This window comes from Amborella trichopoda, chromosome 9, assembly GCF_054954075.1.
Source record: "Amborella trichopoda isolate Santa Cruz 75 chromosome 9, AtrichopodaSantaCruz75HAP2 v2.0, whole genome shotgun sequence".
Lineage (NCBI taxonomy): Eukaryota > Viridiplantae > Streptophyta > Magnoliopsida > Amborellales > Amborellaceae > Amborella > Amborella trichopoda.
This window is the reverse complement of record NC_142344.1, coordinates 2883874-2906253: the sequence shown is the minus strand read 5'-3', so window position 1 is coordinate 2906253 and position 22380 is coordinate 2883874. Positions and strand designations below refer to the sequence as shown.

General features: G+C 34.0%; 3 protein-coding genes across 10 annotated transcripts; 2 read left to right on the top strand and 1 right to left on the bottom strand.

The window, feature by feature from the left end:
- Positions 1-1989: 1989 nt before the first annotated feature.
- Positions 1990-7351, top strand: LOC105420941 (gibberellin 2-beta-dioxygenase 8-like). 3 transcript variants are annotated; one of them, XM_011626501.3, is made up of 4 exons: positions 1990-2298; positions 4147-4391; positions 5544-5865; positions 6913-7351. In XM_011626501.3, exons 1-4 carry the CDS (start codon positions 2155-2157, stop codon positions 7183-7185), a joined length of 984 nt encoding a protein of 327 aa, XP_011624803.1. In that variant the 5' UTR covers positions 1990-2154; the 3' UTR covers positions 7186-7351. The 3 variants fall into 3 exon arrangements, with proteins under 3 accessions (XP_011624803.1, XP_088703257.1, XP_088703258.1); XM_088847131.1 differs by having other exon boundaries at positions 2018-2298; positions 4156-4391; XM_088847132.1 differs by lacking the exon at positions 1990-2298 and adding an exon at positions 3754-3934.
- A 2060-nt stretch (positions 7352-9411) lies between these two features.
- On the top strand, positions 9412-16502 carry LOC18437685 (gibberellin 2-beta-dioxygenase 8). 2 transcript variants are annotated; one of them, XM_006847888.4, is made up of 4 exons: positions 9412-9836; positions 10221-10465; positions 14378-14699; positions 16195-16502. In XM_006847888.4, exons 1-4 carry the CDS (start codon positions 9693-9695, stop codon positions 16462-16464), a joined length of 981 nt encoding a protein of 326 aa, XP_006847951.1. In that variant the 5' UTR covers positions 9412-9692; the 3' UTR covers positions 16465-16502. The 2 variants fall into 2 exon arrangements, with proteins under 2 accessions (XP_006847951.1, XP_088703256.1); XM_088847130.1 differs by having other exon boundaries at positions 9554-9836; positions 14602-14699; positions 16195-16464.
- Positions 16503-17045: 543 nt separating this feature from the next.
- On the bottom strand, positions 17046-22253 carry LOC18437684 (uncharacterized). Of its 5 annotated transcripts, none has more exons than XM_020669699.2 (4): positions 21842-22253; positions 19837-19967; positions 18589-19178; positions 17046-17617 (listed from the first exon to the last, which is right to left on the bottom strand). In XM_020669699.2, exons 3-4 carry the CDS (start codon positions 19132-19134, stop codon positions 17249-17251), a joined length of 915 nt encoding a protein of 304 aa, XP_020525358.1. In that variant the 5' UTR covers positions 19135-19178; positions 19837-19967; positions 21842-22253; the 3' UTR covers positions 17046-17248. The 5 variants fall into 5 exon arrangements, with proteins under 5 accessions (XP_020525358.1, XP_020525357.1, XP_011624681.1 ...); XM_020669698.2 differs by having other exon boundaries at positions 21682-21852; XM_011626379.3 differs by lacking the exon at positions 19837-19967 and having other exon boundaries at positions 21842-22122.
- Between the last annotated feature and the right edge of the window lie 127 nt (positions 22254-22380).

Below are 22380 nucleotides of genomic sequence, written 5' to 3'. Positions count from 1 at the left end.
CCTTTCAAATAGTTTCAAGAAATGTGGTATCAATATTCGAAATCTTTCTTAAAATATATTTTTATTTTTATTTATAAAGTTTAAAGTTTAAAAAATAATGTAGATCGACAGGTTTATGAAAATCTTGAAAATTGGCGGTTCAAAAATACTTTACAAAATATACTATTTCAAAAACTTGAAATCCATTTTTTTCTCATGTCCATGAATCTTGATGTCGAGATGATCAATTTGAAGATATTTAGACATCAAAACAACCTCTTCTAATGAAATTTTTGTGATAGGCTCCAATTTGATTGTTTAGAGCCTCAACTCTATATAAACTTTTCCCATTTATAGATGGTTAATAAGTAAAGCCTCACACGACAACTCATTATAAATTGCAATTTGAGCTTTTGGAACCGATAATTATGATTGTGAAAAGAAATTAAGATTTCAAGCTGTAAAAATAATGTATATTGCAAGATATTATCTAGACCGTCATTTTTCTCTAAATATAAGTGCTCATATATCTATACCATTTTTTGATATTCAAATTTTATTATCGATGTTAGAAATTGATTTTGAAAGCATCAAGGAGATTTTTGAAGCCAAAAGTGCTTTCCAGAGGAGGATTTGAGATGAGACTTTATTTTGTTTTAAAAAAAAATTTGGCTTTATAGAAACTGCATCCTTTACAAAATCTCATCCATACTTACATGCACCAGCTCTTTCTCATCACGTGTGGAGTACTACATTACACATAATTACTAAGCCTTGGGGTGGATGGGAACAATTGGACAATTTGTTGTTCTAGATGAAATTCGTTCCAACTTTTTTTGGAGGAAAAATAAAACTTATTATTAAAATCATTTCCCTCAACTTTTTAAAAATTTGGTAGACATACTATGTGTTTTGTTCATTTGCATTTAGTGTGATCTCTCTCTCCTACCAATCTCTTCACTAAATCTCTCTCTCCACCCACAACCTATTTCACTAAATTTATTCAAGCTTATTTCAAAAACCAAAACTCTTGAGTTAATACAGAAATGAAATAAAAACGAGATCCATTTATTGCCATGAGCTGCATTTTAAACCTCATTTTGACTATGAATTTAATAGACAAGAAACACTCAAACATGAGACACGCTTGCATTATTTACATCTTTCTGACACAATAATGAAAAATTATTAGTAATTGTCATTATTTTTAAAACACTATTTTTAAAAAAAATCTATTTAAAAATAGATTTTAGAGAAATTATTGTGATTTTTTGATTTTTTTTTAGGCCGAGACTGGCCGATCCGACTAATTCTCCAATGTGAATCGCCAATCCACCGATTTGACATAGTTTTTATGGTGGCTGATTAGGGCCACCGATCTGCTTTTTTAAACTTTGGTTCTACATATATAAATATGGGTGAGGATTGCATAAGGTTGCAACTTTAAACAATCAAAATAAGGCGCACCTCCAAATTTTTCATAAAATGCAATTTTGATGTTGAAAATCATTATGATGTTCGAGAATCTACTTTTATCTTTAACTATAAAATTTTAAATTCCAAAAATAGTTCAAATCAAGCATATCTATAAATGCATGAAATTTTGAAAATAGATAGTCTAGATAATGGGTTGCAAGAGTATTATATTTGGGACTTGAATTATTATTATTTTTATACATCTCGATATCAAAATGACTAATTAGATAGTTTTCCATTGTAATCTTTTCCAATAGATTTAAGATGCACCTTAATTATACAATTTAAGGTGTCAATTTTATATAAACCTTTTTCTATAAAAACATTTAGAAACAATTCCAAGTTTCTTAGACAAAAATCATCTACCCATCTAATCCAAACTCCACTCGAACGATTCTAAATCGACTAAGCTAATTCTTCAACGCCTTTATTGTCACGTACATCACTAGACAAAATCTGTTCACCACGTGTATTCTGCCTCTAAGAACGTAAATGAGATGTGGAGATGAACTGGAAACAACCAAGTCCTTAATTTAAGCTTAATATTATTCAATAAAAAAAAGGATCCAAACAGTTGAAAGCAATGCCATGTGAATCTTTTGGTATTTCTTTCTCCTCTCTCTCTCTGGTCATCCATTCAACACCCATATAACAACTAAGCTGCAATCAAATAGAGAGAGAGACAGAAGAGTTGTTAACATGTATGGGTGCAGGAAAGTAGCATCTGAGGAATTCGATCTTCCTCTTATCGATCTCCAAAAGCTCTCAAGCTCTAACGAGGCGGAGAGACAAGCATGTATCAATGCCATAACAACCGCTTCTTCAGAGTGGGGGTTTTTCCAGGTATTTTTCCTCGAGCATTTTTGTGTGTGTTTGAGAGAGAGAGAGAGTTTTTGTTCTAAATTAATGCCGGAGAGAAAAAGTGTTGAGAGCATCGTTTAAACATAGATTGGTGATCCAGATCAGCCACCTCAAAAACAGTATTTGATCGGTAGATCGGCAATTCGGATCAAAGAATTCGCTAGTCTTAGCCAAATGTTTTTCAAAAAAATCAATATAATTTTTCAAAACTCTAGATTTTTAGATCTATGTAAAAAATAGTGAAAATTGCATTTTGCTGTTTATTATTGTGTCAAAAGTGTGTAAATATTAATAACCCCTCCTTGGTCTAGTCTTGGTATTGGATCAACTCATCTTTTAGCATTAACATAAATGAGATCCGATAATGGCTTGGGGCCTTGGCGGAGTATTGTCAAGCCCCGTGGTAAAGTCTCTAACTCCATTCTCACCAAAGGATAACGCCCAAATGCCCACTGACTTACCACTTTTGGAAAGAGGAGGGGGTCATGGTAGTAGCATCCCCTCACCCAGTGACCACATCGTCGTATCCATTCCTATCACTGACACCCCCAATTAACACTTTCAAAATGTAACTCCCTAATCTAATTAAAAAAACCGAGCAAGGGCTTGTCTTTCCCACTAAATTACCCAAAGGAAAACATGAATGATATTCTATTCGTTTACTTTTCAAAAACATAAGCCCCCACTCGAACCATTATTACGACCACCAAGCCTTCTCGAGTCACTTTGACGATAGAAGCTTTTAAAGTAGACCTAGGGACAAATCTTTCCCTCAATGATAAGCGAAGACTTGTGACAATATCATCCTGAAGACTGATGAGATGGGAAAATTAATCTTACATTGAGTATTTGTTGTCTATTAAATTTATTTTACACTCAAAATGAAATTTAAAATGTAACTCATGACAATAAAATGAATATCTCTAAATCAATTTATTTCTTTTGTTTTTTTTGCATTGATTTAAGAGTTTTAACTTCACTATATAAATGAATTATAGGAGAGAGACACCAAGGGGAGAGAGAGATGGATGTGAAGTCAAGAGAGAGAGGTGGATGACAAGAGAGAGATATGCAAGATATGGATACCAAGAGAGCGAGAAGAAGTATTACATATGGTAGAGTGAAAAAGCCCAAAAAAAAGGTTCTACATCAAGTATTTAAATAAGTAAATTCTTTTATAAAATGTTTAGCCACCCACAGTAGTGTACATGCATTAGTCACATGTGTAGTCTTCTCATAGTGACCTATGTATATGTAAGTATGTGTAATGATTGGCTAGTGAGTTGTGGTGATGTTGAAGAAACAATCAATCATGGGATGGGCCCACTTTCCAAAAACTTAAAACAATTTCTAAACTATAAAAAAAATGAAAAATGGCAAGCAATATAGAGTGGTTGTTTTAAGCCGGTTCAATACTAACTGACATAATCGATACAGACCGATCTGGACCGGTCGTTTCAAAGGGGGACACAGTCGGATCCAGATGTATTATGAGATCTGAAATATTCAGGACAATCTCCGATTCATATCACCGAAATTTCGAGCAATGGTCGAGAGAGTGTGTGGTTTTTTCCATATTTATCACAAGATTAGATGGGGCTGGCCTGTCGATGAAATTGTAAGTGTGGCCGATCTAATCCAAAGCATTTGGCTAAAAAACGTTTCAAAATCAATAGTTGGTAGCATGTCATTAATTTTAATTTTATTTTAATATCAAGTTCAACTTATTTGACCCATGATCAAAAGGAAACCCCGTATAGATTCAATGTCGTAAGAATTTTCTTTTTCCAAGTAGCTAGCATCTAGTGAGAGAGAATTGATTTATTTTAGGTGGTGAAGCATGGCATAAGTGGAGAATTAGTAGGGAGGATGAGGAGAGAGCAGGGGAAGTTTTTCGAGATGGCTTGTGAGAGGAAGTCAAATTGCAAGACCGTCAATGATTGTTACACGTGGCATGGTTCCCCAAATGGATCTGGCTCTGAGAACAAGTCATGGTCCCAATCCCTTCATCTTCCTCTCTCTACAATTTCCTGTGGAGGGGACCATGCAATTGATCAACACTTCACTTCTCTTAGGTACTTTCTCTCTCCTTTTCTACCTGCACAAAAATAAGTGATTTATGTACGCAACTTAGATAAAATACGAAATAATAGGCAGAAATTATAAAGAAGGTCGGTTAACTTTTTTTTTTTTTCTTTTTTTTTTTTTTTTCAAAATTGCCCATCATTGAACCTAAGTTTTAATTTTAAAAAAATAGTATTTTGGTTAGTAGGACAGTGCCTTCAAGTTTGGGCCCTTCCCTACTAACGGAAAAACTAAAAACAATCAAAATTCAGGTTGACCGAAGAGCACTTTCCAAAAAAAAAAAAAAATGGATTGGCCGACCTTTGTAATTTCTTCCTATAAACGGAATATTTTGTATATTACCTAAAATTTTAGAGCCCATAGTTAAATTACCCAAGATGTTAAAAGATCATATGCTATGCGAGGTATACGATTTTGTGGATGGAACTAAGACCAATTTTAGAGAATGAAAAGTATGCAATACAATCATTTATCTGCAGTAGAAAGATGTTAAAATCGTCCTTTGATTATTGGAAGTGAAATTGGGCAGCTAGAGGTGTACCGATGACAAGACTCAAAGTCCTAATGAATTTTTTTAAAATTTTAAGACAAGGTCTTTGAAAATAAAAATTTGTATGGTTTGGGTGCATTTGTGGACTCATACATCATCCTTTCTCAACCATCTTGGAGATAGATTCCCAGTAAACTCAACAGATCCACAATCTCGACATCCCTGATTACAAGTCTTAAAAATGTGAATATTAAACCTCAAAAGCAGTCCTTTTGTACTTCGACCATTTGATTCTTCAAAACCATCAATCTGCATTACTTTTAGAGCTCCAAGTTCATGGATTTGAGAAAATTGGATTTGCAGAGATTCAAGACGTGTGGAGTCCTAAAACCCTTGAAAAACAGTGTTCGATTGCTGGCATGATCTGTAAGAGGAGAGCAACATGGAGAAAGAGATTAACTTAGGGAGAGAAAAATGAAGAAAGTTTAAGTAAATTGAGGTTGCAACTTTGAGACAAAGGCACAGTCGTAGGACTTCTAAACAATAGAAATTAGAAACAACGATAAATTAAAGTGATTTGTATTCATTAATTTAGATTAGATTTCTAATATTTATACTATAGCATATGAAAATATTTGACCCATCACTATAGGTTGGTAACGGAAGAATTTGGGGCAGTCATGGGGAAACTGGCTCTCTCATTGGCCAGAATTCTCGCCGAGAAATTGGGCCAATCGCTGGAATTCTTCTCGGAAAATAGCAATGAGAGGACATCTTTTGTGAGGCTGAATCATTACCCTCTATGTCCTCTTTGGCCTGAAGTTTTGGGTTTGGTTCCTCACACTGATGGTGATTTCCTCACCATATTATGCCAAGATCAAGTTGGTGGATTACAACTCATGAAAGACTGCAAATGGATCTCTATTATGCCCAATCCGGAAGCTTTTATCGTCAATATAGGCGATCTCTTTCAGGTAAGTTCATTACTATCTTTTGCTTTTAGAGTTAGTACGCCGGTAGCATATACTCCCTCAGTCAAAACTCAAAAGACCTACTGCAAAGATTTTCTCAGTTTGAAATTAGAAGTACCTAAGATTATTTTTTTAAAAAAAGGAATTATGAGTTTGTTGACACTTAGATCTTAGTCTTCTCGGTCGTTGTTCAATCGTAAGGCTTTTTTCTTTTTCTTTTTCTAGTACATAGAGAGTTCAATATAGAAACCTCTTTTTTTTTCTTTTTTTTTTTTTTTAGAGGTTACTTTATAGGTTGAAGAGGTTACATCCTCAAATTTTGAGTCTTATAATTACTCCTGCAAGAGTATAAATTTTTTTTGGCATAACTATTGATACATTAAGCATAACTAATGTTTACAATAGTTTATATAAAAATAGTTTATATAAGGTGTCAATCTTGTAATGTCTAAGAACAAATTAAAAAATATATGAAAAATATTATTCCAACCCTAAAAAAAAAACTCTTTGATTGGTCATGTGGACCTTGTGATGTATGGATAAGAAAAAGAGTTTAAATCATTCATTATCTACACCGTATATTTTTTAGATTTTCCAGTATTAATAGATTTACTCATTGAGCATCATTTTTTAAAGCTTTAAATTTCATAATTAAGGTAAGAAATAGATTTTCAGGTCATACCACATCTTGTAGCAAAGTTTAGAGGTGTGCCTTACTTAATTGCTTAAAGTGGACCCCTTGTAAAGTACACACCCTTTGTCAAAATAACGTATATAAGAGATAAACTTTCAAATTTTTATCCAATTTTTTTATTAATTTCAAAAGCCCAATAAAATCGAGATGATCATGAGTTGGAATGATTAAATATAGTAATTATATGAAATAGTTGAAGAATTAAATATATTTTATAATTTTTCCATTTAAAATTATCTTCTTTTTTTTTTTTTTTTTTTTGAGTTGTTAAGCCGTATGAATCAAAATTGAGATATAATGTTGTTAAATGTCAGCTGCTAGATGTAAGTTTTAACCAATGAATGTAAATTCCACAGGCATGGAGCAATGGTGTGTACAAAAGTGTGGAGCATAGAGTGATGTCTAATCCAACGGCAGAGAGGCATTCTACGGCCTTTTTCTTTTGCCCTTCCTATGATACTCCCATTGTAACTCCCATGCAACCTCCTCTCTACAAGGAATTCACATTAAGACAATACATGAAACAAGTGGAGGAAGACCTTAAACAAACGGGCCGTAAAACTGGTCTCTCAAGATTTCACGTGGAGAATGTAGCCCCCAATTCATGTAACAACGATTGCTTCTCATGATTATTAGGAAAATAAAATAAAGCACCTAGCATGCACATGTGGAAGTATAGTATATGGTTTGGACAAAAGAGCTAATTGGGTTTTTTTTTTTTTCTTTTTTCTTTAGGGAAAAAAATTTGGTATTTTTGCCTTTGAGCTACAACTATTTGAAGTAATTTTCGGACCCTCTATCTCGAATGTTCCCTTGCACATGATGAGAATGGAATCTGAATGCTGCGTTTGACTCGGGGAAGTTGTGATTTTGGAAGCTACATCTTCTCAAGTGAAAGCGGCGGAATGTAGTTTTTTAACATAGAAGGAAGCCGCAGCTTTCAGAAGTTGTGCAATACTTTCCCTATTATTAGACAGAGAAGTGCTACAATATCTAGAAGTGTCAACTCTAGAAGCTACCGCTTCCATCAATCAAACGGGTCATGAATGTTGGCAGTCACCACCTTAACCAAATCTACCTAAATCCTACTCTCATCTCCCTCCCCCTCTCTCTCTCTATGTTGACGCAATAATCTCTCTCTGGCACACAAACGCAACTGCCCTCTATTTGGTCCTTCCCAGTGTTATTAGAACTGAGCTTTCCATTAAAAGTATGAAAACACATGTAAAATACAAGCATGGCATAACCGAGCCATAAAGAATGATCAAATAGTATTGTACACAAGCATTACCTGGTTAGATGGTTGTATTATAGGATTTATGTAACCAACCCCAAATAATTAAATAAAGTTTGGATGATAACTTAGATAAAGTTTGAATGATGACGATGACGAAACTCAACCTTAATGTAAAATGCATACATAAATACAATCCTTAATATGTACCTATACCATGTGTATACAAAGTGTCATACACCTACCATAAAGTTTCCCATCCACTATGAGACGTAACAACCACACGTTATAATTGTATGCGGCATGTGTGGGCTAGTGGACAAGCATTAAAGAGAGTTTTAAAATGCTAAATTTGTGAAAGTTATGCAATGGGTTGGCCCTCCACATTTTTTTATTTTTTAGACAATTCAAAGAAAAAAATAAAAGGTTTTGAAAAATGAAATGGAAACTTGTAACGGTTTAACCAGTTGACTTATTCAGTTTAAATAAAAAATTAAAAATATATTAAAATAATAATTAAACTACTACTCAAATAGAACTGGTTAGTTTTGTTTGAGAACTGGTACGAATCGATATGGACCAACCGATTCAAATAGGGACAAGGTCAGATATTGATATATTACGGGACCTAAAACAGTAAGGACAATTCCCGATCTGCATTGTGGAATTTTTAAACACTGATTCTACATATATAAAAAAGGAATTACAAAGAGACTATTTATCTTTTGTATGTGGAGCTCACAATTATTACTGCCCTTTAAATTTCAAAATGGGTAGATGTAAGAGTGTCATAGAATAGACATAAAGTTCCAAAAAAAGATTATCAAACTTTGTGACTTACCTTAAGCCATCCAATTTAACATTTAACAATTACAATTGAAAATCTTTATGATGGCCCGAAAATCTATTTTCATATTTAATTGTAAAATTTGAAACTCCAAAAATAGTACAAATCGAGCAGATTTATAAAAGCAATGAAATTTTAAAAATGGATGGTCTTGATAATGTATTACAAGATGAACTATTTTTGGGTCTTCAAAAAAAAAATCATACATATTGATATCAAGATGATTAATTAGATGGTTTTCCATTGTCAAAATGGCCTTTTCCCATGGATTTGAGATGCACCTTAATATACAATTTAAGATGTGAATTTTATATAAACATTTTTCTATAAAGACAATAAAAAACTAAAGAGTCATACAATTCCAAGTTCCTTAAACCAAAATCCTCTACCTAAACCCGTGATTCTAAATCGGTTCAGCAAATTCGTTTGGGCGATTCTAAATTGGATCAACTAATTCTTCAATGTCTTCATTGTCATGTATATTATTAGATAAGCTTGTTCAACGCCCTCATTGTCATGTATATTATTAGATAAGCTTGTTCACACCACGTGTACTCTCACGATTCTAAATTAGCTCATCTAATTCTTCAATGTCCCCATTGTCATGTGCATTACTAGACAAGCTTGTTCACCGAATATTAGTCATAAAATATTACTAGACAAGCTTGTTCACCAAATAAAGGTGTCATAAAATATTAGTCACTATACCGATCTAAGTCATTTCTAATTTTTAAATCGTTGAATGAGGTGTGGAGATAACCAAGTCCTTCAACTAAGATTAACATTATTCAATAAAGAAAGAAAGAATCCAAACAGTTGAAAACAATGCCATGTGAATATTTTGTTTGTTTCTTTCTCCTCTATCTGATCATCTATGCAACACTCGTATAACAACTAAGCTGCAGGATTGTGACCAGGAAACTCATCACACACACACACCCCTCTCTCTCTCTCTCTCTCTCTCTCTCTCTCTCTCTCTCTCTCTTGTTTTGACCAACTTACTGAGCTTCAATCAAATTGAGAGAGGGACAGAAGAGAGTTAAACATTTGTTAATATGTATGGGTGCAGTAAAGTAGTCTCTGGGGAATTCGATCTTCCTCTTATTGATCTCCGAAATCTCTTGAGCTCTAACAAGGAGGACAGAGAAGCATGTATCAATGGCATAACAACAGCTTCTTCAAAGTGGGGGTTTTTCGGGGTATTTTCCTCAAGCGTTTCTCTGTGTGTGTAGGCGTGTGTGAGAGAAAGATTTTGTTCTAAACTAATGCTAGAGAGAGAGAGGGTTGAAAGAGTGTGTGTGGTTTTTTCCATATTTATCAAAAGATTAGACGGGGCCTGAACTACCGATGAAACTGCCAACCGCTAGCTAAAAAGATCTCAAAATCGATAGTTGATTAGTTTTGGCTAGCGGATCCTCAATTTTAGTTACCTTTGTAATTTATTCTATATTTCAAGTATGTAAAATCATATCCAATTCATTGATTAAAACCAAACCCCCCACATAAATTCAATATCCTATGACTGTTTTTTTTGTTTACAAGTAGATGTTAGTGAAAGAATTGATCTATTTTACTGGTTTTAGGTGGTGAACCATGGTATAAGTGAGGAGTTAGTGAGGAGAATGAGGAAAGAGCAGGGGACGGTTTTCGAGATGCCTTTTGAGAGGAAGTCTAACTGCAAGGCCTTGAATGATTCTTACAAGGGGCATGGTGCGCCAAATGGATCTTGCATTGAGAACATGTCATGGTCCGAATCCTTCCATGTTCCTCTCTCTACAATTTCCTGGGAGGAGGACCATGCAACTGACCAAGAGTTCACTTCTCTTAGGTACTCTCTCTCTTTTTCCACCTGCACAAAAATAAATATCATATGCTGCTGCGGGTGTGGGTATATGCTCCTTTGGATGAAAACCCTATTTATGGGTGGAATTAGGGCCAACTTTTGAAAATAAAAAGGAAAGGTTTCTATATTTCCTTTTTACTGTATAGAATATATATACCTCCTCCATCCAGCCGTCCAATTTAGTTCAAGTGTGTCACTGACCGATTGATTTAGATCTGATGTCTCAAAATATTTTTTTTTTATGTTTTACATAGTATATGAAATTTGGTAAGTACCATCATCTCAAAGGGACACACCTAAAAACAAGCATTAAGAAAGTATTTCTAATAATATATAATAATCAAAATACCCCTAAAACTTTCAGGAGTATTTTGATCATTTTATTTTATTGGGAATATTTTTAAATTTTTTTTTTATAGGTGCATGTTTAAGATAGAGGAGTAGACACCCAAAATTTGGTGTCAAAATAATTTGCAGAAAAAACAATAAAAATAAAATAATATAAAGGCGTGACATTGTGATTTCGGTCATCTATTCATAATAGACAATTGGATAGGGGGAAGTATATAAGTATTATAGAGTAGGAGAAGCACTGAAACTTTTCCTTAACATGCGTTTATCTTCATTATAAGGTGGTTAAATTTGACTGGTGAATGTGGAATTGGGTGGCTCTAGGTGTGTGACAAGGGTGAAGAAATTTGTTTAAATTTTAGGATAAACTTTGAACGGTCTATTTTCTTAACCATATTTGTATTATTGAAATTTATCTCCGATGGGTGATTGTAACCTTCTTGTATCAAAATAAATAATCTCATAATATAAAATCTCTTAAAAATAAAATAAAATAACAGTACGAATGTGGCTAAGAATAAGGACTGTTCAAGTTGTGAATGGTCATATCTTAATGCACATGAACTCAAAAATTTGTTTTTCTTTTATATTTTTTCTTGCGAAAATTCTCATCTCTTGACTCTAAAGTGGATACTAATCCAGAAAATACTTATGAGTAGGTCCTTTACGCGATGGAGTAAGTTTACAATATACTCCTGTTGGAGCACGCAGCACATGCGTCTTCAATACTCTCTTAACAAATAAAATGTACCTCACCCCAGAATCTAATCCCTCATCGCTTTACATACTCTTATACTATTTATCAATCTCGTATATATAAACTGCCAATCCAATTTTAAAAGCCAATATCATTAAGCCTCCTGAATTCAGATAAGTTTGTTTTAGGTATCTGCATATTTAAGTAACATTTTAGTAAAGGGTATTTTTCAGCATTAGAGCCATTCCATTTCCTAGTTTTAATTCAGATATTGACCCCTTTTTCATTAATTAGAAGTTTCTCATGTTTTCTGACATCACTTTGTCTTTTTCTTGATTGTTCTGTATGCTGATTTTCGAGCTCCATCTATTTTGAGATTTAGGTTCATAGTCTTTGGAAATAAAAATTGGTGAGTTTAGGGTGCATTTGTGGACTCATACATCCATCCTATCAATTTCATCTTGGAGTTAGATTCCCAGTAAACTCAACAGATCCACGACCTCAACATCCCTTATCATCAGTCTTAAAAAGGTGATTATTGAGCCTCAAAAATTGTACTTTTCCTTTGACCATTTGATTCTTCAAAAACATCAAGCTACATTATTTTTAGGGCGCGATTGGTTGGTGCGTAAATATTTTCTCCAAGAAAAATATTTACATATATAAATACTTTAAACAAATTATTTTTTGCAAACTTTTATTTTCTCTATGTTTGTTAACACGTTTAAAAAACTTTGTGAAATGACTTTCATGTGTTTGGTAACTTGTTTGGTATTTAAATACAGTTTATAAATATGTTAAATGCATACATGCATTATTTATTTAAAGGGTGCGGTTTGTATACAATCAAATTAGAGCCCGCCTTCAAATAGTGTCAAGAAATATGGTTTTAATATTGGAAATATTTGGGATAGCTTTAAAATATATCTTCAGCTTTCATTATAAAATTTAAAGTTTCAAAAATACTGTATCAAGCTAATCAATGAAACTTTGAAAATCTTGAAAATTGACTGTTCAAAAATGCATTACAAGATACACTATTTCCAAAATCTTGAAATCCATTTTTTTTTTCTCATGTCCATGCATCTTGATGTTTAAATGATCAATTTGAGGACGTTTAGGCATCAAAACAACCTCCTCTAGTGAAATTTATGAGGTAGGCTCTAATTTAATTGTTCTGAGCCTAGGCTCTATATAAAATTTTTCCTTATTTAATTATGGAAAAAATTTATTTAAGGTTGCAACCTTAAAACGTAGAATTAAAGATGTACCTAAAAATTCCATCATAAACATTTTTTGGATGCTGGAAAACCCTCTAATTGATCGTCTCGACATCAAAATGTATAAATATGAAAAGAAAAACAGATTTCGAGTCCGAGAAATAGAGTATCTTGCAACACATTATCTAAACCATCCATTTTCAAGATTTTCATGTGTTTATAGATCTATTTGATTTGAACCACTTTTAGAATTTAAAATTTTATAATTAGATATGAGAATAGATTCTCAAAACATCCTAAAAATTTTTCGTATCAAAATTACATTTGTGATAGAATTTAGAGATGTGCCTTAATTGGATTATTTATGGTTGCAACCTTATGGAAACCACGCCCTTTAAACATTATAATTAAAAATATAAAGTTATATTGTAATATAATATAAATATTGTATATCATATTATATAATATAGGGAAAATTTCGTATAGAGCTCTAATTCTTCATATTATTTCATGGTAGGCCTTCCTTCCGTTTTTCTTTCAAACAGCATAAGGAAACTCTAAAGATTTCACGTTACCCCTCATTTTTTATCTCCCTCCTTTATTGATTTTTTTATCATAAAAATTAGTCCTAACAAATATTTTTATACCATTTCAACCCAAAAACTTTTTTAATAAGTGGAAAGGGGAAAATAGAATTAAAATTTTTTTTGGGTTTAAACGGTATAAAAATATTTGTTGGCGCTAATTTTTATGATAAAAAAATCAATAAAAGAGGGAGATAAAAGATGAGGGGGGTACAGTGAACTCTTTAGGGGTTTCTTTATGCCACTTAAAAGAAAAACGGAATGAATGTCTACCATGAAATAATATGAAGAATTAAAGTTCTATATAAATTTTTTCCTATAATATATAATATAATTATATATTAATAACATAAATAGATAATGGAATATAAATACAATATTATAGCATTACATTTTACTAATATATTTTCTAATATTATATGATATAATATAATATATTATTTATACAAAATATTTTTTATATATTATGTATTAAATATTATTGAAATATAATTTATATATTAAATGTGTTATTTAATATATAAATAAAATGTTATATACTATATTGCAAATAGTGAATCGTTAATAGTGGGTTCCCGTGTGAAATTAAAACTCGGGAAATGCTTCTCCATGGTTTGAGCTTTCATGCAAAATGGATCATTTTATGGTAAATTGTTTTGCTGTAGGTTTTGTTTTCATATGCTTTTTCCCTTACCTGTAAGGCAATTTTACCATGAATCCAGAAAATATTTTCATACCAATCAAACAATAAACGTATCCAAATTCATGGATTTGAGACAAATGGATTTGCATTTGGGACGTACCACGTCCTAAAACCCTCGTTTGATTGCTAGCATGATCTGGTTGCTAGTATTATTAATTTGCCATCTGCGCTCTGTACGAGCAGAGCAACATGGAGAGAGAGAGAGAGAGAGAGAGAGAGAGAGAGAGAGATTTACTTAGGGAAAACAATGATAAACTAATGTGATTAGTGATCATTAATTTAGATTAGATTTATAATATTTACACCATATAGCATTGGAAAATATTTGACCCATCACTATAGGTTGGTATTGAAAGATTACGGGGCAGCCATGGGGAAACTGGCTCTCACGTTAGCTGGAATTCTTGCCGGTAAATTGGGCCATTCGCTGGAGTTCTTCTCGGAAAATTGCAATGAAATGACGTCTTTTGTGAGGATGAATCATTACCCTCCATGTCCTCTTTGGCCTGAAGTTTTTGGTATAATTCCTCACACTGATAGTGATTTTCTCACCATATTATGCCAAGATCAAGTTGGTGGATTACAACTCATGAAAGACTGCAAATGGATCTCTATTATGCCCAATCCGGAAGCTTTTATCGTCAATATAGGCGATCTCTTTCAGGTAAGTTCATTACTATCTTTTTCATTTAGGGTTAGCACGCTGGTATCATATACTCCTTCAATTAAAAGTCCTACTTCAGATATTTTTTGAAGTTTTAAAATTTGAGAAATACCTAAGATTCACTAGATGCTTATTTTTAAAATAAAAATTTGAATTTTGAGGTTTTTTTGGCTCTTAGATCTTACTCTTCAGAAATTGAACAGTCTTTGTTGAGACTCTTTTTTTTTTCTTGTACATAGAGAGTTCAATTTGGATTTTTTTTTATTTTTATTACTGAGGTTAACCTATAGGTTGACTAGGCTACACCCACAAATTTTGAGTCCTAAGATTTCTTTTATATTGGGTTTTACCTCAGAAGTAAGTGGATAATGTACTCTTGCAGGAGTATAAAATCTTTTGGTATAGCTATTAGTACGTTAAGCATAACTCAGGTTTACCGTATTTATATAAAAAATAGTGTATATAAGGTGTCAATCTTATACCCTATGAAAATAGACTTCAAAAATATATGAAAAAGATTGTTCCAATGCTAAAAAAAACCCTTCAATTGGTCAGACCTTGAGATGTATAAAAAAAAAAAAGGAGTTTAAGTCTCATAAAAAGTACATCCACATTATTTATATGCCGTTCATTTTCAAGATTTTCAAGTATTCTTCTTTGAGCACCAATTTTTAAAACTTTAAATTTCATAATTAAAGTAAGAAATCAGGTCATCACAAGATTTCTAATATTGAAACTACATCTTTTGACAAAGTTTAGAGGCGTACATTATTTAATTGCTTAAAGTGGACCCTTTATAAACTACACCCTTTGTCAAAGTAATGTATACAAGAGATGAACTTTCAACTTTTTATCCAGTTTTTTAATTAATTTCAAAAGCCCAATAAAATCTAGATGATCATGAGTTGGAGTGATTAAATATAGTAAAATATGAAATAGTTTACGATGTAAATATGGGTGCAGTTTGTATAAAGCCTAAGCTCTAAACGATCAAATTAGAGCCTACCTCAAGAAATGTGGTTTCAATATTGGAAATTTTTGTGATAACCTTAAAATAGATTTTCATATTTATTTATAAACTTTAAAGCTTTAAAAATAGTGTAGATCGACAGATATATGAAAACTCGAAAATCTTGAAAATTGACGGTCCAAAAATGCATTACAAAATACACTATTTCCAAGCTTGAAATCCATTTTTCTCTCATGTCCATGCATCTGATGTCGATCAATTTGAAGATATTTGAGCATCAAAACAACCTCTTCTAGTGAAATTTTTGAGGTAGGCTCAAATTTGATTGTTTAGAGCCTCGGCTCTATATAAACTTTTCCTTTTAAATAGATTGCGAGTTTCTTATATAAAATTACCAAAAAAATCCTCTTTCTTTTTTGAGATGTTCAACAGGAGGAATCAAAGTTGAGATATAATGTTGTTAAATGTTAGCTGCTAACTACTCGAGCCAAGCCCGATATAAGTTTTAAACTGTGAATTCTGCAGGCATGGAGCAACGGTGTGTACAAAAGTGTGGAACATAGAGTGATGGCTAATCCAACGGCAGAGAGGCATTCTACGGCCTTTTTCTTTTGCCCTTCCTATGATACTCCCATTATAACTCCCATGCAACCTCCTCTCTACAAGGAATTCACATTTAGACAATACATGAAACAAGTGGTGGAAGACATCAAACAAACGGGCCGTAAAACTGGTCTCACGTTTTCACCTGTGAATGTAACCCCTCAATTCATGAAACAAAGATGGTTCTCATAATTATTAGGGTAAAAAAAACATACAGCACGTAGAATGCACGTCTGGATGTATATTATATGTTGACACATTTGGACATAACTACTTGGGAATGGTTTTTTTTCTTCTTTTTGAAAAAAAAATTTGAGATTTTTGCCTTTTGAGCTCTACAACTATTTGAAGCAATATTCGCCCTCTCTCTGTCTTGAATGTTCACTGGAACTTGATGAGAAGGGAACCTATATGGCATGTTTGACTAGGGTAAGTATGGCTTTGGAAGCCACATCTTCCCAAGTTGAAGTGGCGGAACGTAGTTTTTAACATAAAAGGAAGCTGCGGCTTCCAGAAATTGTGCAACACTTCGTTATTATAAAACAAGGAAGTGCTACAATATCTAGAAGTGACAGCTCTGGCAGCTACGGCTTCCATCAATCAAACAGGTCATAAAGCACCAACCACCTTAACCAGTTACCTAGTGCCCACTCTCATCTCCCTCCCTTCCCCTCTCTCTCTCTCTCTACGCCACACAAACACAACTGCCCTCTATTTACTCCTGCGCAGTGTCATTAGAACTGAGCCATCCATTCAAAGTATGAAAACACAGGTAAAATACATGCATGGCATAACCATGCCATTAAGAATGATCAAATAATACTGTACATTAGTATTTACATAGTTGATGTAACCGACCTCAAATAATTGGATAAAGCTCGGATGATGACGATGACAAAACTGAACCTTAATGCAAAATGCGTGCATAAATACAATGCCTAATATGTATCATGTGTATACAAAGTGTAATACATCCTTAGTTTAGAAACAATGAAACCTTGTCTTTGAGGCTGCTTTTCTTCTTCGTCAAGGGTTCCTCTTCTCTCTCTGTCTCTTTGTTTACCTTTTTACTGAATTCATAACAAGCCATGGTCAGTTCCTCTTCAAACTCTTCAAGTTTTCTCTCTCTATCTCTATCTCTATCAGGGGGCTTGGGGAGTAACGGGCCAAGAAAGAGGCCGAGCATCTCATCAGTGGTGTCATCTGTGCCACTGCCTGGGCCCAAGGGCATCTGGCTTTTGTATGGAGAACTTTCTTTCTCCGCTGGCTTTTGGTTTTTTTGGTTGCATATTGATGGATTCTTTACAATTGGTTTGTTTTCCTTCTCCGCATCTGCTTTGACATACTGCACAATTGCAATATACGTAAGTCCTATGAATTAGAACAAAAGATCTCTCTCTCAAAGCATAATTGCAATATACACGAGCCCTATGAAATTGAACAAATGAATCTCTCTCTCCTCTCTCTCTCTCTCTCTCTCTCTCTCTCTCTCAGACATACCAAAAGTCAGAGGTATAGAAAAAACCTCTTGCCCACTAGAACACAACTCCAGAAATCGCACAGAAGATTGATCCACAAAATTTCACGTGTTTCACTGTTGAAATTAAAGTCAATAAAAGTGGCTCCATCTCAACATTTAAAATTGTTTTGAAACCTGAACACACATGATTTTGCAACTAAATGTATATAGGATGGGGAAAAGTATAGCAAATTTCAGACCGAATATGGCACAAAACGGATCATCCTTGGCTAGAATAACAATCTTGCAACCACTATATTCTAATTCCAGCCCAATCCAAACTAATGTGCAGAAATTTATAACATAAAATATATCAAGTGCATGCAAACGAGGTGACTCCATCAATGTGAAGTTTCAGTGTAGACTTTAATGACCAAGGAGTAACGCCTGTAGTTAAGGCCCTCATGATAGTATTTAACAAAAGAAAAAGGCCTCCAGGCTAGTCAGAAGTAAGCATAGGTCCTGGTTTATCTCATCTGATAGCGCAGATTATGGTCCTAGGATTAATTCATAATTAATATAATGGGAACACACAGTAGAGAAAGAGGGGCCAGGGGCGACCCCAGGAGGGGGGGAAGGTTTGCTTTCTGCTCATAGATATCTCAATCCTGTGTGGTGTTTCCAATTATCAAATGGTAATAGGTCAAAGACATTAATATACTTTAGCCTTCTGGCATATTCCAAAAAAAACATTTATCCCACGTATTACAAGTCATGGGATTTGCTTCAGCTTCATCAGGAGTGAAAACACAAAAAGTAACGAGAAGAAAAGAAAGAAGGAATAAACAACTGCATACCTCTTCAGCCATGCTTATGAGATCCTCCATTGTCAATTCTACTCCATTTCCATTGTCTCCAGCCGAGGAGAGGCCCTCGGCAACCCCACTTCTCTCTCTCTCAAAATCCTCTGAACTTCGGTTCTTTGAATGAACAGGCTCTCGAACAGTCCTCTTCACTGTGCAACTTCTCTTCCTGGACTTCTTCTCTGGTTTAATTTTCTCACCATTGCCTCTCAAATCATCACTCTCTGTATCATCCTTTCTTGATTTTTGAGCCCTTGACCTTTTCTTGCACCTGACCAGGCACCCTACCTCCAAATCTGAATCATCGGCTTCACGGGTCACAAGCTTTTTGTCCGGTCTTTTTCTTTCAGAAGCTGGCTTTGCTATCAATTCTGAAGCTTGCTCCAATTCTATTTCTTTGTCAGGCAAAAGATCTTCACTTTCTCTCGTAGTGTCTCTTATTTTATCTGCAGCAGTGACTCCTAGCATCCACAGTGGTAACTTTCGCTTCTTGATGGGCATTTCTACACCACCAATCTCGACATCAACCACAGCAGCCATCTAAGACTTCAAGAATAACAGCTATCTCTGGTAAATTATCTCAGCTGCATTAAAGTAGGACCGTCAAAGACTAGCTTTTACATAATCTTTTTTCCCCCTGTTGTATTTGATAATGAATTTAAAAGAATATTTGATCTTGTACTAAATTCATCTGTAGGCATTGCAGGAAGTGGAACAACTTACACAGGTAATTTCGGTTTTTTTTTAAATAAGCAATATGTGTTTTAATGTGTGATGTTGAAATGTAACTGAAGAGGGGATTATGTTACAATGCAAGGAAACAACTTATGGTGACAGAAAATCCTCACAGGCAAAATGCCCATAGACACTCCTGTATCTGTTAGACTATCTACAATGAGTTTGCCTCTCTAAGAAACACAACATTACTAAACTCATATATACATCATGGAGTTCATACATTTACGTGAAGATATGATGTAACCTCTACAGGCAGCTAGCTCTCCTTTAATCCACATAATGGAGTAGATTGAGTTCCTTTGAATAATGACCATATGAGAGCACCTTATAAAAGCATATCGAGAATAATAAGAGAAGCAAAAGCATGAATAGATAAAAAAGGGGCCCTGACAAGCACCAAAAAAAAATAAAAAGTAACATTAGCAATGAATGTCCTAAAATGTAGCGAAGAAGGAGTTGGTTAATCAGACTCTCAAAGTTAGTTTGAACATTGGAGATCTATACCTGAATCTACAACTCAGCAATTCTAATCATAGTGTGTGAAGTACTCTCCTCTTCATCAATTTTTTCTGTAAAAACCATCAAATATCCCATAGGACTCTACCCCAGCCAATGTTTGAGTCCATCAGATTTAACTGCAAAAAAGGACAGTAAACACCCCCACGTACTACAAAACAAATCCATAAGGAAAAACACCATTCTAGTTCCCCAAAACATTTGTGAATAGACCCCATGATTGTGCCATTTCCCATTAAATTAAGCTTATATCCATTAGATGTTGACCAAAGTATGTCTCTTGCTTTTTGCTTTTCTTAGTAATTATGACTGTAAGGTCTGCGACAGATAAAACATTAGCTTTTTTCCACAATGAAAAATAATTATTTTAGGGGGCAGTAGAACAAACACTACTATCACTATTATGTGATTCACTCTTATGTGTCTTCCCTATTTCCTAAAGGAAAAGTTTTTGAAGAGTCTGCTGACTCATGCATCTGCCCTGGTTTCCAATGGTTTTTTTAACCTAAAACACATCTCAAATCAATGCAAATCCATTTCTGCCTCACATCCATGAATTTGGAGCTCCAAACACAGAATAGATCCAAAAAAAATCCAGATCTTATGAAAGTTGAATTATTGAAATGCAGATCTTATGAAAGTTGAATTATTGAAAAAAAAAGACAGAACAGACCATTCTTAAGGATCAAATTCATTATTTTTTCAGGGGAAATTCGTCAAAATACCAATAAGAGATGAACTATTTAATGTTCTTCCTATTAGCAGCCATTCCAACTCAAGATCCTGTAACTTTTATGGGTATTTTGAAATTAAATCAAAGGATATGGGTAAGGTGTTAAATTGTTCGTCTCTCATTGGTAATTTGATAAATTTCCTTTTTCGCTTTTTCAGATTCATGATCAAAGTGCTCGAGATGATAGACCTATAGAGTTTTTGATCCAAAATCCATCTCCAAGATGCATTTGGAGATGAACTTTGGAAGGGGAGACTCACTACATTAGGTGCATCCCAGATGCACCCATTGTTCGTAAAATCGCCCGATCAAACCGCTAACCGCCCGGTTAGACTGGCCTGTTCCGGTTTTGGGCAGTTAGGGTAATCACCGGTATTTAAAAAAAAAATTTCAAAGAAATGTATATAAATTCTCAAAAATAAGGAATTTGATTTGTAATGTATTTTTAAATATTCTTTACATTATGGTAAAGATTATAAATTATTTTGGTCATTAATACTCACTTTTATATTTTCCGATCTTTTTTAGAAAATTTTTAAAAATAGCCCTTGAAAACATAAAATGGGTTAAAATCCATTTTTTTCATTAATTTTCAACTTCATTTGAATGTGTTTTGTTTTAATCATTCTTTCTATGATTTTCATATTTTAGTACATTTTTTTTTGTATTTTTTTTCAAAACTTTTTTGACCGCCAACGACTTGCCCGGACAGAGCAGTTGAATCGGCTGGTTTACCAGTTAGGCCGGTTAAACCGCTTCCAAGCCCATGTCCGGTTAACCGTTCCGGTTCGATTTTGCGAACACAGGATGCACCTAAACCCTACCTTTTCCTATATGACAGAGGAGAATTTAAAGTCATCAAACAACCATAGGATCAAACTTGAGAATTCAATAATTGAAATTGAACCAAGATAGAACAAGCAAAAGCTCTCTCAACTTTAGAGTGTATGAGAGGAAACTAAAATCACTGCAAATTCACAAACCATGCAGAGAAATAAAAGAAAGAAATAAAATTTCTACCCCTACGAAATCCGCACAACCCATAGCAGGGGAACCATGAAACAACATATTATACAAATTTACAGATCTACAGCTTTCACCTGTTAAACATGTTCTGCAACTACAATTTGAACTCTTCAAACCCTAATTCAGCCACTAGTTGAGTTAGGACTTAGGAGTGACCTGAGAAACTGGTATTTGAACTTTGGAACCCTAACTACGCCTTCAAAGGAAGAAAGGGAATCCACGCGCTTATCTTACCTGAATATCTTGAAGCCTTGCTTTCATGCACGACATTATGACTTCCGTTATTTTGCCCTTTTTTATTCCTTTCGGAGATATCAATTCGGTAGCCGTTAACGCGATAAACATATCTCCAATTCCATTTGGGGTGTTTTTCAAAGGTTTAATTCACGGGTACCTCCTCGAAACTAGCGGCGTTAGTCGGATCGGAAGTGGGTCAAGGTCCGGGTTCGTATTTGGACCCTGTAGGTTGGACCCGGGTCCGTATGGACCTCATAGGGTTGGGTTAGGTCTAGACGGGGAAAATAATATAAAATAAGTTCTTATAATTTTAAATTTTTTGACCCAGGTTTAAGTACAAATCATTTTAGATCTGACCTTAGCCTAGGTCAAATCCATATTCAAATAAGACCTAGTTGGGTCCGGAACCAGTTTGCACCCCTACTAAAAAGATCTAAAAAATTGACCAAATAGCCTGCACTCAAATTTGCCACGGGCAGGCTAAAACAAAGATTTTACTGTAGGAAAAGTGTAAACTAGGAAGTTGGTGTTTCATC

Excerpts from the sequence above, each read along its gene's own strand:
- LOC18437685 (XM_006847888.4), top strand. The coding sequence starts at position 9,693 with ATGTATGGGTGCAGTAAAGTAGTCTCTGGGGAATTCGATCTTCCTCTT. Across the intron at positions 10,466-14,377 it reads CAAGAGTTCACTTCTCTTAG|GTTGGTATTGAAAGATTACG; the intron begins GTACTCTCTCTC and ends CCATCACTATAG. Across the intron at positions 14,700-16,194 it reads ATATAGGCGATCTCTTTCAG|GCATGGAGCAACGGTGTGTA; the intron begins GTAAGTTCATTA and ends TGAATTCTGCAG.
- LOC18437684 (XM_020669699.2), bottom strand. The coding sequence starts at position 19,134 with ATGGCTGCTGTGGTTGATGTCGAGATTGGTGGTGTAGAAATGCCCATC. Across the intron at positions 17,618-18,588 it reads TCATAAGCATGGCTGAAGAG|TATGTCAAAGCAGATGCGGA; the intron begins GTATGCAGTTGT and ends GCAATTGTGCAG.
- LOC105420941 (XM_011626501.3), top strand. The coding sequence starts at position 2,155 with ATGTATGGGTGCAGGAAAGTAGCATCTGAGGAATTCGATCTTCCTCTT. Across the intron at positions 4,392-5,543 it reads CAACACTTCACTTCTCTTAG|GTTGGTAACGGAAGAATTTG; the intron begins GTACTTTCTCTC and ends CCATCACTATAG. Across the intron at positions 5,866-6,912 it reads ATATAGGCGATCTCTTTCAG|GCATGGAGCAATGGTGTGTA; the intron begins GTAAGTTCATTA and ends TAAATTCCACAG.